The sequence below is a fragment of the Convolutriloba macropyga genome, chromosome 14, assembly GCF_964194025.1.
Source record: "Convolutriloba macropyga chromosome 14, txConMacr16.3, whole genome shotgun sequence".
NCBI classification, from domain to species: domain Eukaryota; kingdom Metazoa; phylum Xenacoelomorpha; order Acoela; family Convolutidae; genus Convolutriloba; species Convolutriloba macropyga.
The window spans coordinates 44,488,487-44,507,064 of NC_134481.1; the positions used below are offsets into that span (position 1 = coordinate 44,488,487).

An 18,578-nucleotide genomic window follows, 5' to 3' on the forward strand; every position below is an offset into this window, starting at 1 on the left:
TAACTAAGACTTATAGGAACGACGTTCAAATAGCGGGCATCTGAAATTGGGCTTTATGGGTTTATCCCGTTTCTAATTCTGACTTCAAATTTTTATTCTGTTCAATTTGAATTGCTTTGCTGAGCAACTGATGTTTAAATTCATTTTTAGCAGAATGAGAGAAGAGAGAAACCAGCCTAGAGAAGTCAAAAAGATTTCACGCAAAATGCTGAAAAAGCGGCAAAATAATAAAGCGATAAAAAGTTCGTTGAAGTAAAATACATAGCAGGACAAGTCCTGACGTACAATTCAAAGAATATTCATTGACTAAACAGAAAAACTAGACTTAGAATAGACTATGAGCGAAATGAGAAAACCATTTTTAAAAAATCAGATCAAAAAATAAGAAATTTTCATTTCACTAGCGAGAAATGAAAATTTAATTCAAACAAAAACCAGGCCTAGAATGAGCTGCGAATGGAGTGATAAAACCATTTAGAAAAAAATCCGATCCAAAAAAATTGAAAAAAACAGAAAATCAGAGTGAAATTAACGCATATGAACAAAAATACACTACCGAGAAGCCGAATTTTTGTTCAAACATCATTTTCGCACTCTAATTTAAAATTAGAGCAAAAAAATCATGCCGCAAAACCACTCACTTTTTTGCTCCATTTCCTGTTTCGGCGTGACCAAAATCACTACTCCAATTTGACTTCAAAAATCATGAAAATGTGTGAACAGATCTTAAAAAAAACATAGCCGGAAGAATTCCGGAAACGACTCGAAGTGAAAATCTATTTAACCGCCATACAACTACTCATCAGAAAACTTTTGCATACACTTATGTATGATATTCTCGAAACCAAACCATGAAACAAAAAAAGTAAAAACAAAAAAAATCAAATCCGTTAAAATATGATAAAAAATCTGATCAAATTTTGTCATAACTTTAGATCCCCAAATAACTATCTCCACCAAAATTACTTCATCAAAACAACTACTACTTACTAAAATCACTTGAGTGAATGTTTTAAAATAACTTGAGGCCAAGTTATGAAAAAAAAGCTCTTAAAAACAACTTGCACTAAAATCTGGAAAAAGTTAGTAAATTTCTTAATATTACAAAAGCATATAAATCCAAAGAAAAATCTTTTTGAGCCAATAGGGCCTCCAGATGCTCGCAAAAAAAATTAAGAAAATTAAGAAAAGTAGTTCCAATTTTCGCCATTTTTTGTCATATATCTCAACAAAAAAAATCATTCATATCCAAAATTGCCCATACTTATTACTAAACAACTACAACAACTATTATGAACCCTAGCATCAACAAATGCTATAAAAAATTAAGCAATAGAAACGGCAATCAAAAACAAATTCAACAAAAAAAACTATAAAAACTAAATGAGTTTTTTTAATAGTACAAGGAAACATAAAGTCGAATAAGGTTCCGTTGCAATTAAAGCAATCACAAAATCGCACAAAACAATGAGCAAGTTATAATAGGGTGGCTAAGACACTTGTGTAAGATTAAAAAAATAAAAACTGAAAAAAAATGAGAAAAATGGTTTAAAATTTCTCATTTTTTCGATAATTTTTCCTTAGAAAAAAATGATTAATACTAATAAAACTTTAGCCAATTGGTATCTTACAATTCTTTAAGTAACAAGCTTTAATTCAAATCCCACTTAAAGCAGTAAAACAAAAAGAACAGGTATAAATTCATTAAATTTCATCTAAAAATCAGCAAAACTGTTCAAAAACCTCCAAATTAGCTTTAAAAATCAAATTAACTACTTGAAACCTTCAATTTCTATCAAAACAAACCTAAAACTAATACAATATCATAATCAAACCTCATAACCATCAAAAGTTGCAAACAACTGCTTTTAAAAGCCGCACGTGAACAGAAAAAATTTCGCTCGCTTAGAAAATTTTTTTTCACACATCAATTTCTCGCTCTCTCAAAAACAGCGGTGTGAACAAAAACCACTCTCTTTTTGCTCCGCTCTTCACTTTTATTCAGCACCAAAATCACTTCTCCAATACTCCTCTTCGAGTTGTAAAAAAGACAGCGCCCCAATACAATTCTAATTCTTTGAATTGTAAAAAAAATAGGAGCGCTATAATAGCCGGCTGAGAAGATGAGATGAGGGCGGCTATTAATAACACTACAAATAACAATTTGAACAAATTTTTAGCAAATTTGACGAAAATTAGGTCAAAAAAACCGAAAAAGTGAATAAAAACGGCTAAAATACGTCTAATATTCACAAAACTTTAAACCTCGGTAACTCCCTTTAAAAATTTAAATTTTTTTAATTCCTTATTCTACGCTGGACAGGCTTTCTAAAGATTCCACTCGTAACTCTCTATGATGATTATATCGATCGGCCAAAATTGTCTGAACAAAAAAACCCATTTGAGTATATAGTTCCTACCCCACTAAAGTGGGTCGGAACAATTAAAGAAGTTCTTAAAAAGGCTCTAAAACACACCAAATTACCCAGTTTTTTGGCAAATATACATTTGTTTGTTCTAAACTCTCCAATATAACTCTTTTAATACTACAAACAAGAAAACAGCTATTTTTGCATAATAATAAATTCAGAATTTCCATTTAAAAATTCAATAAAACCTTCAATTTATATTGAAAAATCCTGCTAATATTCAATAAAATCTTTTCAAATCCTTTATTAACTTTAAAGTACAAAAACTCCTTAACAATATTTATAATATTAACAATTGATATTATATTACAAATCTGTTTAATAAATTCTATATCTACTAAGATTTATGTACAAATTCAATATTTTAAATTCAAATTCAAAGCTTTTCCTCAAAAGAAGCATTTATTGTGTAAAACATAAAATCAACAAAAGCTCAAATCTAGAAGCCCAAAAAAATCACAGCACACATTTCTTTGACTCATATAATTGCTCTTTTTCAGCCCCACAGCTCAGGTGTTAAATTTGGACTACAAGTTAAGAGCAAAACAACAACTGTGATGTTTAAAACTTGGTTAACTGAAAACCTAAAAATTTAATTTTTTTGTTGTTGATAAGAAATTCAAATTTTAATTACCTCAATCACTCAGTCTTGAGCCTGAGAAAACACAAATTTCGTTCCGTCATTCAGAATAAAAAAAACAGGTTTCAAATCAATTCTGCCTCACCCCCAATATTTTAATAACCCCAAGTTCGAAATTATCTGTTGTTATAAAGCATTTTACTTTGTAAAAATGCACATGCAATTTTAAAAAATGCACTTTGGAAAAGTTAAAAAGTTCAATGCCCTCTAAGTAGCAGGAGGGGGGGGGGCAGAACAGATTCCTTATTTCATATCATCCGCAATGAATTTTCATTTCAAAATTGTTTACTGGATTTGTGCATGACATTCGGGCTCAGACTAGCACCCCCAGTGTACCTCGGGTACTTGTTTCTGTTCAACGATGAAAATCCACCCCCACTTCTATCCCAAGCAGCGTAAGGATGTTGCCCAAACAACTCCAACTCAAGTTTCGTCGTTCCAAGATGTCTGGAAATGGAATGGTCCAGTTTCTGTTTGACCCGTTCAAGCACAGCGTCGAACTCGCTGCTAGTCCTGGGTGGACCCTGGGTGGAGTAGTAGCCAGAAATGTTTGCGTTGGGTGGAAGGGAGGAATTATAACTCCGCCTAAGTGGAGTGCTCGAATTTGATATATCACCATGTCGTTGCCTTTCAGCTCTAAAACAAAAATTATTCAACTCTTGTTTACCTTAGAAATTTAATTATCACCTAAGACATTTTTTCATCTTCGTGTTTATAATGAATTTGGTTATTCCTCAAAGAAATATTCAGGTTTCAAGATTTTACAAATTTTCTCATAATTTTCTCAAGATTTCAAAAACTAAGATTTTGAATAAACAGCAATCCTACTCTGAAATTGAGTTTGTGGAAACTTGCCATTAAAATGGTGAAATGTTAATTTACTGTCAACAATGAAGGAATTGCTGGCAAGTAACTGTAAGAAAGTAAAAAAGATTTCATTTGGGAGTTTTCACAGCATTGTTTTTTTCTTTAATTCCCTCCTGGCGCCAAAACAGTCAATCGGACATTGTAGTACTAAAAACTCAATTTCCAAACACCACGTGTACTGAAGTGCGCTACACTCAGTAACATGAGCATGATAGTTTTGTGCTACTTGATTGAGAATTAGGTGTGTGAAGCTTAAACTTGACTAGAATAAAGCCTATTAAAGCACATGCAAAAATTACTAAGTAGTTGTAGAATTTAAAATTCAGCTAAGGTGGCTCGGGGTCTTTGTCTCTAAATTCCAACAAGTTTTGAAAAAATTTTAGTTTTGAAAAAATAAGTATTGTTTCTCTCTAAGTTAGCCCTCTAGGCAACTTTAATCCTCTTAAAGAAATTCAATTCTGCCCTTACGTTAAGCAATTAAACTAACGAATAAAAGATTGCAAGTTTCCTACAGACCTGCTTCCTGACAAAGCCAGAGTCAGAAGCAATAAAAAACTCTCGTATGAGTTTTTTTTAGCAATTTTCTCTTTCTCCATTCAACCTTTGAGTCTACACCAACTCCACCGAACAATCCTAGTAACTTGGAAAAATCGAAGATGAGAAAAGAGTTTTACCGCTGAAAATAAGAAAGGTTGTCTAACAGGCAGGTGGTTTTAAACTCAAGAAAATGGGTCGGTAAAAACCCCTACACAGAAAATTTTCATAACAAAAGAGATAAAAGATTCGCCCTTCGAATAGCCTTCCCGAAAATCTACCGGGGTTGTTAAGCAATTATATCACAGGGTATATAGGCTTTTGCTATAATGAAACATTCTAATAGTAAAAAAAATAACAACTTAACATTTGTTACGAGAAATCTTAAGCAGAATAAGAACTTTTAAAAATAAGTTTTAAAACATCACGAATTGTTCAGAAAGATCTGAAACTTCATCAGCAAAACCTTATTATCCCAAAATTTCAATGAAAGATTCCTGATTCCCTCCGGGGCTGCCAATGTAGAATTTAAAGTTCAGCTACGGTTGCTCGGGGTCTTAGCCTCGAAAATCCAGCAAGATTTAAAATTAATTTCAAAGTATTGTTTTCCTCTAAATTAGCTCTCAAGGCAACTTCAATTCTCTTGAAGACCTTCAGCCGTAGAAAAACGGGCCCAGACCTATATTTAGAAAAAATTAACTAACACCAGTTGAATTCTAGTACTTAAGCCTACTAAGAAAACGACATCAAAAACGCGCCAAAATCAAGATAGTTAATATCTGTCTTACCAAAAAAGGAGAGACTTCATTTATAAAAATAAATTGGATAGAAGCTCTGAAAATATTTAAAAACATCAAGCGGTATAGATACTCCGCAAATGTAAATAATAGACATAATCAATTTCGAATTATTTTAATAAACTAATCTTAAGCAAAAAAATCCAAAAAAAATCACATGGTTAAGACAAGTTTATCCCTTCTTTAGTAAGTAACCTCTAATTTGAGCTGAGAAATCTATGTTTCATTGAAGGTTTTAATCCCATTCAGTTAAGAAAAAGTCAGAATTGCCATTACTTATCAGGATCAACATTTGTTGATTAAAGCGCGAATAAAGTCCTAATTTACTTCGCCATTATTCTTTCATTTTAATTTAATTCGAAACTTCTGAGAAACAACCCACGGTTAGTACTTTGCTATTACTTTTTAAGTTTTCTTAAATTTTTCAAGATAGCTTAAGTTAGAAACTTCAATTCTACAGTAGAGTTCATCAGCTACTTTTTCGAAAACACAAAATCAAGATGACAAAACCATAATTAGCCCATAACACCAAACCAACTTAAGAAAACAAAATTATTATTGATACCACTGTCGATATCGTTATCTCTGTCAAATGCGAAGTTAGAAATCATGCGTCTGCAAGTAAAAAGGAGCTTGCATGCAAAATCAAAATCATCATGGTCCGTCAAAACTTCACCAGTAATTTATACTCCTTGTTGTTAACTTTTGCGTAAATGAAAACTCAATGAATTAATCTATCCAATTCCACAATCTAACATCTCTTGATTTCTAATTCAGTTACAAAGAATAATTCAACTTGTGCTCTTTTATTAATATTCAGCTCGCTCACTATAGTAATTCTATCCCTTGATGCTCCGATCATATTTGATGCTGTTTAAAATGAACTTATTAATTCATAATTGCTTTTAGCTGTTTTGAATAAATCATTCATCAACCACAATCAGACATTAAAGTACTGGTTGCAAGTTGTTCCTATAGCTCTAAATGGGACGGAGTCAAATTATGTGAAAAGTTTTCAGGACACTTACAATTATTTCAGGCTCACAAAGCATAGAACAATTGAGCTAACTTACATTTGGTTAAAGTGCTCGAAAACCGAAAACCATCCAATGCGCTTCGGAAGGCGAACTTTTTGTTTTTGCTGACAAAGAAGGGAGGTACTTGTATGATTTTGTTTGGGAGAAACTCGTACTAAATTTATTTTCAAACTAAATCAGCTTCCTTGTACTTTCTGAGCCTTAAAAAAAGGCAGCACAAACCTTGAAAAAGCACGTTATGGACCAGCAATTGTTGTTTGGTTTGCCTAATATAAATTTCAAGTTCGTGTTTGACTCCAGTAAGAAATGCTGCACGGGAAGTTTGTCTTGTCTGCCAAAATACCTTAAAAAACAAATGGAATGATTGTTGATATTTAAGATTGGTTTCATTACATCAGGAGAGGTTTTGTTTTGTTCTCTGGTCTGGAAACAAGAAACCTCACAAGAAAACAAAGTTTTTTTGTCTTTCTCCTAATTATTTAATCGATTTTTTTAACCGCATTCTGTTTGTCTCTTAAAAAGTGGATTACAAAATATACAAAAAAACTGTCAATAATCTTTTTCTCGATGGTCAACTTTTGTACTTGAGGAAAAAGTAGGCTGAATTTTTTAGCAAATCTTGAATAAAATGCTTTTGAATTCTACAAAAAAATATGGCTTTTAAGATTTGAAAACCTTTGTTCTTGGAGCTTCCAAGTTATTTTGCAGTTATTCTAATTTTTTTTTTCAAAACAGCCTACCGCGATCAATCTGCGAACACATTAGCACATATTTAACGTTCAACTGTCCCACACATCAAGATTTGATTATGCTCAAATTCTTAAACAAAATTGGTTAATTTTTGAGTTTTAAACCATTACAATGTTTGTCATGTGAATAAGTGTTGGAACTTTCAAGCGAACGCAATTTATCGATTTTCCTTGTATATCTCTGTCGTCAATTTAACCTTCAACTTGATTGTTTATAAGCTCCTTCGTCAATTTGTTTCTCCTTAGCACCAACTCCTAAATCACCAGTCTAATGAAGCAGACCGCGGTTGGGGGGAGGGAGGGGGGTTTAGGACAGTAAAAGTCGGGTTCAGTCACCATTCAGTCTGGCCTAACCACCCGCAGAGATAAACCCAATTAAAAAGCCTCCAAATTGCCTGTCAACTGAGAAAATTGACAATTATACCTTCATTCACAATTTCTTCACAGATTCTTTACTTTTTACTCTATTATTTCTCTACTTTTTGTCTTCATTTTCTGCTCTGTTTTCACTATTTATTCACATTTTGTTGATTAATTCTTCACTATTTCTTCACGTTTTCGCAATAAATTTCTTCACTTCTTTTTCATCTTTTGCAAATATTTTGCTAATTTTACATTATTTCTTCACTTGTTTTGTCTTTTTTCTCTCTCTTTTCTTTAATAATTTTTGTCTAATTCTTCATTTCCTTCTCTTTTTTAACTATTTTTCACTTTGTCTCAATTTTCATCAACATGTTTATTTTCATGCTGTTCTGCGGCTATGTAGAACCACAGACTGTTTTCAAAGGTCAAATTAATCTGTCATTTTCAGAATTCAGTCTATCACGCTGAGTTTAATCTACTGTTAAGGGCAAAAAACCGAATTCTCACAATAAAGAAAGCCGCTAAAATGCAAAAAAAAGAAAGTCGCTATGAGCAGAATTTGTTCAGAAATTTTTTTAAATCATCTTTTACAAGTGGCACGTTAATTCCGGATATTTGTGTTTGTTGGACGAAATTGACATCTAACGTCAATTCAACTTAGGTCAATTTCAACTTTAACAGTTATTCTTTGCAAGAAAACTTATTAAAACTGACCAAAACTGTCCGAGGGTGGGGAGGGGGTATTCAAACGGTTAAAAATTTTACTCAGTGAATCGCAATCTTATTGTGAAATTTTGCTCTTTTTCGGCTTAATAACAAATCGGTTTTTCGTAATCTCAAGATGGAAGAAATTCCAGGTTTGACAGGATCAATTTGAATATTAAATAGACTTCCCAATCAAGTTAAAAGGAAGAAATAAATCAGCTGAAATTACGAGAACAAAAACTATTTTGAAAGGGTAAAAGGGTAGGAAGAATATAAAAACCATACAAACTTCACCATCAAAATCCCAAAGTTTTTTGGGTGTAATTTTTTAATGTATAGGGTGCATAGGTATTGTGTTAAAACATGATCGGGACAATATGCCGGGATCAACAGAAAAAGAATCAACTTTAAGTTTAAATTCGCATAACGTGAATTTCTTCATTAAATTAGAGTCGATATAAGACCTGAAACAGTTAAAACATTTAACTTTTATACTAATTAATCTAACTCAATTATTATTAACATAATATAACTCAATTATTAATTTTATAAATAATATAAATTAATATAACTCATTATTATCTTAATAGGCACTATTTTTCCCACAATTTGCCCCACTTTTCTTTTTCTTGAACACCGCAAAACACTCTTATATGTCATATATGATTCTTGGTAATCATACGAAGTTATATATGGTTCTAAGCTTTCTTAGTAATCATACCATTAGAAAAAAAACATACCCGGCAGATTGCCGGAAAACAGCCGCTATTAATTCCCATAATCAAGATTGGGATTGAACGAAGAGAAAAAAACAAGTGAAAAAAGATTTTCGGACAAAAATTGTTAAAGTGCGAACTATTTTGATGTCATTTTGGAGCTACTCCTGTTGCGTAGTGAAAAGACACAGAGGCTAGTATCAATACCAGCAAGCATTAGAGATGCTAACTATGAGCAAAATTTGAGTAACGGGCATCTAAAATCGGGCATCTAAAAGATTTCACGCGAAATGTTGAACAAGTTGTGAACTAAGGTAAAGCGAAAAGTTTTTATTCTAATGAATAAAAAAACATAACAAGACAACTCCTGACGTTTAATAAAACGAATTTTCATTGACTAAACAAAAAACTGGACCCAGAATGGACTATAAGTGGATTGAAAAAACCTATTAGAAAAAAATCCTTTTCAAAAAATCGAAAAAACAGTTAAAAAAATAAACCGAGAAAAGTCGGAAGAATTGCTCTTCAACGACAGGCGACAGACTTCAATTCAGCTTCTGTAGCCTAAATCAACTTTTCTTTATGGGTGCTGAAAACCTTGCCCCCAACGGGATTCGAACCTTTGGCCTCCCCATCCGTAGCAACACGCACTAACCACTGCGCTATGACTCCCTAATTTTCCCAAACTGCAGTCAATTATATATTAGCAGCAAGCTTTACTTTGGAGAAAGCAATAGAGATCACTCAAAAAAGATGAATGAAAGCGCAAAAAGTTACTTAAGAAGTCAAAGAATGTTCTAGAAGAAGTGCGCAAAATTGTCAACCAAAAAATTTGCATAAAAAAGACACACAGGTTTAAAATAATTGCTATGAACTTCGTTCAAGAGCAATTAATCAAAATGAAATTGCCGCATATGAACAAAAAACCACTAGCGAGTAAGCGTAGTTTTGTTCAAACACCGTTTTCTCACTCTACTTAAAAATAGAGCAAAAAAATTTCACGCCGCAAAACCACTCGCTTTTTCGCTCCACTTCCTGTTTCGGCGTGAACAAAACCACTACAGCAATTTGACTTCAAGAATTATAAAATTGTGTGAACAGATCTTAACAAAAAAGACAGCGCCCCGATACAATTCAATTTCTTTGAAATTTTAAAAAACAGCACACCAATACAATTCAAATTCGTTGAATTGTAAAAAATAGGAGCCCAATAATAGCCGGCTGAGAAGCTGAGGCGGCTATTAACAATTAATAAGAATAATAAAAATAATAATAATAATAATAATAATAATAATAATAATAATAATAATAATAATAATAATAATAATAATAATAATAAACATAACCGACTAAACGTCGGAAGAATTGCTCTTGAACGACTAGTGGGAGCTCTAATCAATTGCAGCCTGCTTCAGTCGGTGTGTGTGTGAGTGGGGGGAGGGGTAGCCTAAATGGGACTAAGAAGTTCTATAGTGGGCTTCAAATAACCACATTAGAGGTTAACATATACCACTATTAAGATTTAAAGTTAAAAAATGACATCAGTTTCGGCGCATTTTTCATTTGACTCTTAGTATTAAATTGCCGCCAATTGAGTTCAGTTGCTTGAAATTGTGATTGAGAGAGAATTTTAGATCACGCGAAATGCAAAAAGTCAAGGGCGTAAAAGTCACTCGAAAAGTCAAAACCGTCAAGCGAAAATTTTGCATAAAAAAAGACACACACGTTTACAATAATTGCTATGAACTGCGTTCAAGAGCAATTAATAATAATAATAATAATAATAATAATAATAATAATAATAAAAATAATAATAATAATAATAATAATAATAATAATAATAATACTAATAATAATAATAATAATAATAATAATAATAATAATAATAATAATAATAATAATAATAATAATAATAATAATAATAATAATAATAATAATAATAATAATAATAATAATAATAATAATAATAATAATAATAATAATAATACTAATAATTAATTTTGGTTCCTGCGCAATCGCAGCGGAACAGCATTAGGCTACTGCGGCCTGTTCTCAGCTGCCCTTTTCTTATTATTGCCCACATTTCAGACTGTTCTTTTTCTGAGTAGCATTGCTCTTTTTTTGCTGACTATGGCCACTTTTTTGCGTCTAAAACTTTCACTTGGTACCATTATTGCAGCCAACATTGGTCAGGCTAAGATCAACCTGAAGCTATGGTTAAGCAAGCGCTCATCCTCAAACAGACAGCTTCACGCTTCACGAGGCAGGGGATTGAACTCTCAATAATTGGCGTGCAAAGCACACACCTTAAAAACGCTCCATTAGCTACGCTATACATCACAGAAATTGAGAAATTAATTCTCAAAATGATCAAAATCTGATCAAAATTATACCTCAGCTGCCGTTGCATTGGGATTTTTTGGCAAAAAAAAAATTTAATCCAGCCATTTTCAAACCCATGAGCTGCCTACGTAATTTTAGTCAATTTCTGTTTTTTGTTCATCAACTGAGAGTGAAAAAAAACGTGAACAAATTTTAGTCCATTCAATACCAAAATATTTTCTTTTGCCATTTGCATAACGGGGGCATCTGTTATGAATAAATTAACAAGTTTAATTAATAATTACTGCCTAATTTCCCCCAAAATGACATTAGCATAGAAGGAATGCTAAAATGTCACAGTAGCTAATACTCAAAAGATAAAGTTCAAGTCAGGGGTTTTAAAAATGCCATCATGTACGTCACCTTAGTAAGCTGGGGGGATATTGACTTTTACACATAATCAAGACGCTTTAAATGTGACAAATGGCCTTTCACCAAAATAATGGGCAGTTAATAAACTTATATAAGAAATCTCTAGCCTTCATTGAACTGAATATAGATGGCTAGCCAATCAAAATGTGAAATTAGTTCTTCTAGATCAGCCTGTCTGACAGGCGCAATTATTGCACGCCTTTTGCATACTAAGATCTTAAAAAATTTTAAAGTGCACAAATTTGACCTCTGCTCTGATTTAAACAAAAAGAGTTGCAATTTTCGAGATAAAAAGTCTTGATTCAATTAATTCAAGTTGAATTCAAATGAATCTCGATTTTGTGTGCTCATTTAAAGTCTCAGTGGTTATGGTCAACTCAATATTTAAAAAAAATTAGGATTATAAATTAGATTGCAACTTTTTAGTTGTGCTCAAGTTGCAACAATAACAACTTTGTGGAAATTTGAGCGCCGGTTCACAAATGCCAATAATTTTCCCCACTATGACCCGAGACTACTGTTAATCTATTTTCACGATGAATTTCGGACAGTTTTCCATGGAAGAAAAATTTTCGTGGACAATTTTCATAGTTGGGAAAATCAATGATCTAATACAAACTGCAAATCTCAAGGGCGCATTTGGTCCATTTCACGTGGCAAGTAGTCGAGTTCAGTTTCTATTTGAAAACATAGCCGGCATATTGCCGGAATACAGCCGCCGTTGACCCGCTTGACGCATATTGGGATTGAAACAGAAAAAATTAGAGATGGAAGTTGTCGGAATTTTTCTACGAGTTAATTTTTTATTTCGTTTCAAATTCTGCATATACGCTTAGATTCTAAAATTACACTTAATTCAGCTTTAAACTGAAGGCTATTAAGCATAATACTAATGCCAGCTAGCAATCGCTTTAATGAACCTGGGTAACCTAATGCACTACAGCATGATGACAGGGCTTTATTTGCTTATCTTGTTTCTTTTGATGTTTTCATTTTGCTCTTTTGACATTGACCGTACTCACTATATTGCGTAAATCAATGCATGAAAGAATTTAAAATCCTTTCAGTAGGAACAGCGAGTGAAGCAAGTCAGAAGTCAAGCGTGAAATCGTGACTTACGAAAAACGAAAAACGTGATCAAAAGGTAAAAAGAAATGAAAAACATAGCAGGACAATTCCTGAAATACAATCCAAGTAATTGAATGAAAGACAGACCTAATTACCTGACCAGCCGATCAATTGAACAATCCCAGCCAACAAGACAAAATCTCAAAAGTTGAGAAACAAAAAGAATCAAACAAACTAACCAAAAAAACGATCATTACTAAAACCCTTGAAGCTTTTAACTTGAAGGCCATATATGACTCATTTCAGAATACTCATTAACTCACGTAAAAACCTTGAAAGAGATGAATCTGCCACTAAAAGTAGATAAAGTATGAGAAATGCATCAAGAAACTGAGAAGAGAAAATTTAAAAATTTCCAAAAATAGGGCTATAAATAAAAACATTTTTTTGACTCTGGAGTTCTGTTTTGTATACCGTCTATAACTTTTAAAAAGTTTCGTTTGCCAGTAAAGATAGTTAAACTCAGAGAATGACAAAAAAAATCGAAAAATTTGAAAACAATCGAAAATTTTAAATTGCAAGCTTTTTTTAAAAAATTCCCTACAAAGGCAAAATTAAAAAATTGAAAACTATTTTATTGCCCCTAGAAACTATGTAGTAACATACTAGCAAACCCTATAGGAAGTTCACTGGCCACTGAATAAAAATTTCAAAAAATTAAAGAAAAAAATGCATTTTTATCAAAAAATTGGTACAAGATATTAAAATGTTGAGTACCATTCCATGGCCAAAAAATATTTTCAGTAAACTGTTGGCAAACCCTAGATGAGGCTTCTTGCTCATAAGGGCTGGAAAACTTGAATAATGACAATAAATGTCAGAAAATTTGAAAAAAAACCAAGTTTGATTTAAAAAAATTGGTAAAAATCATGAAGTTAAAATGTTTAAAACCACTTCATTACCACTAGAAACTATGAAATAACCTATTATTAAACCCCAGACGAGCTTTTTTGACATCAAAGTCTGAAACAACTCAAAAAATGAAAAAAAAAATTTTCAAACAATTTGAAAAAATTAGTATAAATTACCGTGTTTATGTTTGGAGTAGCAATAGATATAGCGCTTAAAGTGGCCGTAAAAGGCAATTACGTCTTGCAAAGGACCTTTATCAACTTTAATAAACCTCAATTTCAGACTGGTCTAACAAAAAATCCAAAAAATGACGAAGTGCTAAAAATTTCATTATTTTAGGCTCAAAAACTCCCAAAAATGACCTTTTAACATTGAATTACGGCCTTCCCAGTAGCTTCACCACTCTGAGTACTTGAGGGACTACTAAACGCGGGCCTCTAATGAAACTTGGTGCCCGCTGAGCTTTACCTGTTTATCCCGTTTTGAAAGCTCAAAGTCATGAAAACAGGTGTGAAAACATCTTACAAAAATAAAAAAAAAGACAGAGCACCAATACAATCCAATTCTTGGATTGTAAAAAACATAGCAGGACAAGTCCTGAAGTACCAGTCAAAGATTTTTCATTGATTAAAAAAAGACCTAGAATGAACTATGAATGGATTGGGAAAACCAATTAGAAAAAAAATTTATCCAAAAAATCGAAAAAACAGTAAAAATCAAAGTGAAATTGCCGCATGTGAACAAAAAACCACAAGCGACAACGCGAATTTTTGTTCAAACTCTGTTATCTCAGTCTACTTTAAAATTAGAATAAAAAATTCTTCTTCGCTCCATTTCCTATTTCGGCGTGATCAAAATGTTCACTACAATATGACTTCAAAAACCATGAAAATATGTGAACATATCTTAAAAAAAAAGCGCCCAATACAATTCAAATTCTTTGAGTTGTAAAAAACATAGCAGGACAAGTCCTGACGTACAGTTCAAAGAACTTTTACCGGCTGAACAAAAACCTAGAAATAGAACGGACTATGAATAAATTGGGAAAACAATTTAGAAAAAATCAGATCGAACAAATTGAAAAAATAGTAAAAATCAAGGTCAAAATGCCGCATGTGGTCAAAAAATACAAGCGAGAAAGCGAATTTTTGTTCAAACAACCTTTTCACAATTTACTCTAAAATTCGAATGAAAAACTGCACGCCGCAAAACCACTCGGTTTTTTGTTCCACTTCCTGTTTCGGCGTGAAAAATCACTGCTCCAATTTGACTTCAAAAATCAAGAAAATGTGTGAACAGTTCTATAAAAAAAAAGACAGCGCCCCAATGCAATTCAAGTTCATTGAATTGTAAAAAAGCAGAGCGCTTAACTAATAGCGGTTGAGATGCTGATGGTGGCTATTAAAAACTGACTACAAGACGCTTATTCTAATTTTCGAGAAACCCAGTTTCAAGTTTTGCTAAAACGGATAACTTTTCTGTAAGCTGAGCATTCTGGCTGAATCCGTGTTTTTTGTTGGCCTGTCAAGCTAAGACTCGAGATAAGACTCCACGTTAGCCTCGATATAAGTTCCCAAAAAGCTGATAAAAATTGGGAAAGAAAACTTAGTTTCAATTATTTCTCGTTGTTGCATGCTTGGTTGCAGCGCTGTTTTACCCATTTACGGCAACATAAAAGGTTATAATTTATTAATCATTAATATTGTTTCATGATATTCATCATTTTTGTTTTTTCAAGCTATTTGCTCCCTATATCCTGATTGCTCTTCAAAGCTGAACTCCAATAAAAAGTATCTTACAATTATGTAAATTATTGACATTGATTTCCTTATCCAAACAGTACACAAATCCTGAACTATACCTAGCTCTGGCCAAAAAATAGAAATTTCCAACTAATATGGGGCAAATTCCTCTCAACAACGAATTCCGATCGGTTTTAGGGAGGCTAGCTTTTTTAGCTTACTTGAAGGATTGTGAGGTGAGCGCGTACGGTAACAAGGGCACGGATGGGGGAGAGAATTTAACGCACAGGGTAACGGGTGATGGAACAATTTTCAGGGGGTGGGTGAAGTGGGGGGGGGGGGGTTAAACTCTAAGAACCGCCCTTCCCACTATAAAATTATTTCTCCAAAACAGTTTTGGTGAATTGCATTCTTAGCTTCTAGTAAGCCTAAGGAGAGAACCTAATGCGTTCCAGGCGTTACCTGTTTATCCCGTTTTTGAGGACAAAATCTGAAAAGGGTCATGCGAAAATTCTTTCAAACAAAAAATTGCATAAAAAACCACAGGACTATTAATATTGCTACAAACTTCCTTTGAGAGCAATTATAATTAGTTTCCGCGAGTTTGAAGCTAGAACACTTTAATCCGGTTAACTACTCGTTTTTTTTCAAATTTCTAAAGGAATTTTGGGGGAAAGACCAATTGAACAAAATATTAAAACTGGTCTACACACTGCGCCAAAAAGGACAGTCCAGCGATAGTTTTAATGTTTATTGTCTTAACTGTTCATCTATTTCAGGAACTATCCAATGGCAAAAATTTATTAATTGGAGTTTATCTTTGAACAAAAATTACTCACTTTGCGAACTAATGAACTCATTCATTATTGAATAGTTACGCTTATTAAAACGAGGATTGTGTGAAATTGGAAGCAATTGATTTGTAGCATGCAATTATCTACATACAATTTCCATAAGAAATAAGAATAAAATTTTGGAGCATTTTTTTCTTTACATCGCGTGAGCGAAAAAAATTTCACACGAAACTTGATTAGCATGACTGTCTGGGCTCCGGAACAATTAAACAATGAAACCAATGTGGCTCTTTCCTACTAAACCCCACCCCACACAACCCGGGTCGAGGTTTGGTGGTGAATTTTCGTAAGAAATGCGGTGAAATGCGGTGAAAAAAAATAATTTTCACCGCGTATTTCTTACATCTTTTTGCGGTGAATGCGGTGAATCGCGGTGAATTATTTTTTTCACCGCGTTCTCAGTACTCTCACAAAAAAGAATCCTCCCCACACGGGTTCGAACCTCTGACCTCCTGTATGCCTTCGTAAGCTTATTCCACTGCGCCAACTGTCACTTAGGTCTTTGTTATTTCTTGTGAATTTTAATCAGATTGAGTAAGTAAACTTTGGAAACCATATGCGGTGAATTTTTGTAAGACATGCGGTGAAATGTGGTGAATTATTTTTTTTCACCGCTTTCACCGCATTCACCGCATTTCTTACATTAATTTGCCATAATAGTCTATGCGGTGAATTTTTGTAAGAAATGCGGTGAATTTGGTGGTGAATTTTTGTAAGAAATGCGGTGAAAAGCGGTGAATTATTTTTTTTCACCGCATTCACCGCAATCACCGCATTTCTTACGAAAATTCACCGCATTCACCGCATTTCTTACGAAAATTCACCCTAAAACCTCGACCCGGGAAACAAAAAATTATAGCCCCCCCCCCCCCATATGACATATTTATTGTATGGGATGGGCTATATTGTATAAGCCCAGTAAGCTGTGAAGAAGCGGGTATAATGAACATTATACCCTTTGTACCGTCTTCAGGAATTAGCACAAACATAACTCGCTACAAGATCCCAGATCCTTTCCGCTTGTGCCCCGTTTGCGGCTACTAATTACGGGTACAGAGTTTGGTGGTTGCAAGCTTGGCCGGTACAAATTACTTGCACGCCCCAACCCCCCCCCCCCCCCCAGACGCACCTGCAATTAATTTACATAATGATTTGCCATGCAATGGCACGTGCTCTGTGAATGGAAAGGGGTTCATACATGCAAAAGATCCGAGATCTCGAACCAACTTTCTCCAGAACTGCGATCTAGGGTGTTAAACTGCACACTACAGTCCTAGTAATTTGACAATAATGTTGGACTTATATACCAGTTAGTGGTTGTTACAATTTAGAATCAAAAACTCACAATATCTGAGCGCGCGCATCAATATCTCTATCCACCATTTTCTCCAATCTGCTCTCCAATTTTTCCCTTTGTTTCCGCTCTTTTTCCAACAGGGAATGCAGTCTTTTCAGCTCGGGGTCGTCATTCGCCCCTCCCCCTGACCTCTGCACAGAGTGGAAGTCCCCTCCCCCACCTCTGTTGTCCCGGACGGGAATGGTGACGCCATAGAGGTCTCTGTACTTACGAATCTCAAGCTGAAATTAAACAACAAGAGACTTTTTTCTCTGAATCCCCCAGCCGAATTCGAATGGTTGTCTTGCAGGATTTTGCAAAAAAGACATTTTTCGCCACATTCGTGCAAGATCTTGCAAGATAACTATCCGGTCTCGGCTGATGTTGCTCTCTCAACCAAATCCAGGATCTCAATTTCAGTGCACTTACAGTGCAAAATTTGCAATAAATGAGCTTTGCAATAAATTTGCAATAAATGCTTTGAAGTCGACCGTTTCATGGGTATAACTATGGCTGAACTTTCGCAGTGATCTTGCAAGGACCATTTATGATATCAAGAAATTCAGAAATTCAAAAAGTAAATCCTATTTCGATCCTCCCGGACCCTAGTCTCTTAGCATATCAGTACTAAAACATTGTATTCGAATTGCATATCGTCAGCCCAGTACTGTATCAGTGTATCTTAAAAGTATATAGCTACCTCATTATGTGCAGTATAAGACTAATATATTTGCTATTAACTTCGTTTGAGAGCAATTAAATATATAACAACGCTGCTGAAAAAACTACGGAAAAAAATTCATTGGCAAATGAATAACGCTGGCTGAATTTCACTCCGCAGATGCCTTCTGATAATGGACCTTAAATACATTTATGGGTTCTCTTGTAAGATGTGGGAGAGGATAGGCAGGGGTTTGGTAGGCAGGTGATTGGTCTGTAGCTATGATAAAATGGAAAGACTTCTATGCCCATGTGGTTCTAGAATTTTTATCGTGTAAAATTTGACAAATTTCTTACAAAATTGTTTTATAAGAACCTACAAGAAGATGCATCCCCTTACAAGATCTTATCAGAT

At 33.7% G+C, this 18,578-nt stretch overlaps 1 protein-coding gene across 1 annotated transcript in view; it reads right to left on the reverse strand.

The window, feature by feature from the left end:
* Positions 1 to 3,276: 3,276 nt before the first annotated feature.
* The window catches only part of LOC142352947 (uncharacterized), a 125,850-nt gene continuing 110,548 nt past the window's right edge, over positions 3,277 to 18,578 (reverse strand). The window contains exons 15-16 of the mRNA XM_075405104.1: positions 17,513 to 17,745; positions 3,277 to 3,705 (exon numbers count right to left, since the gene is read on the reverse strand). Coding sequence (XP_075261219.1) covers positions 3,345 to 3,705; positions 17,513 to 17,745 — 594 coding nt within the window. The 3' untranslated portion in view covers positions 3,277 to 3,344. The remainder of the gene's footprint in view (positions 3,706 to 17,512; positions 17,746 to 18,578) is intronic.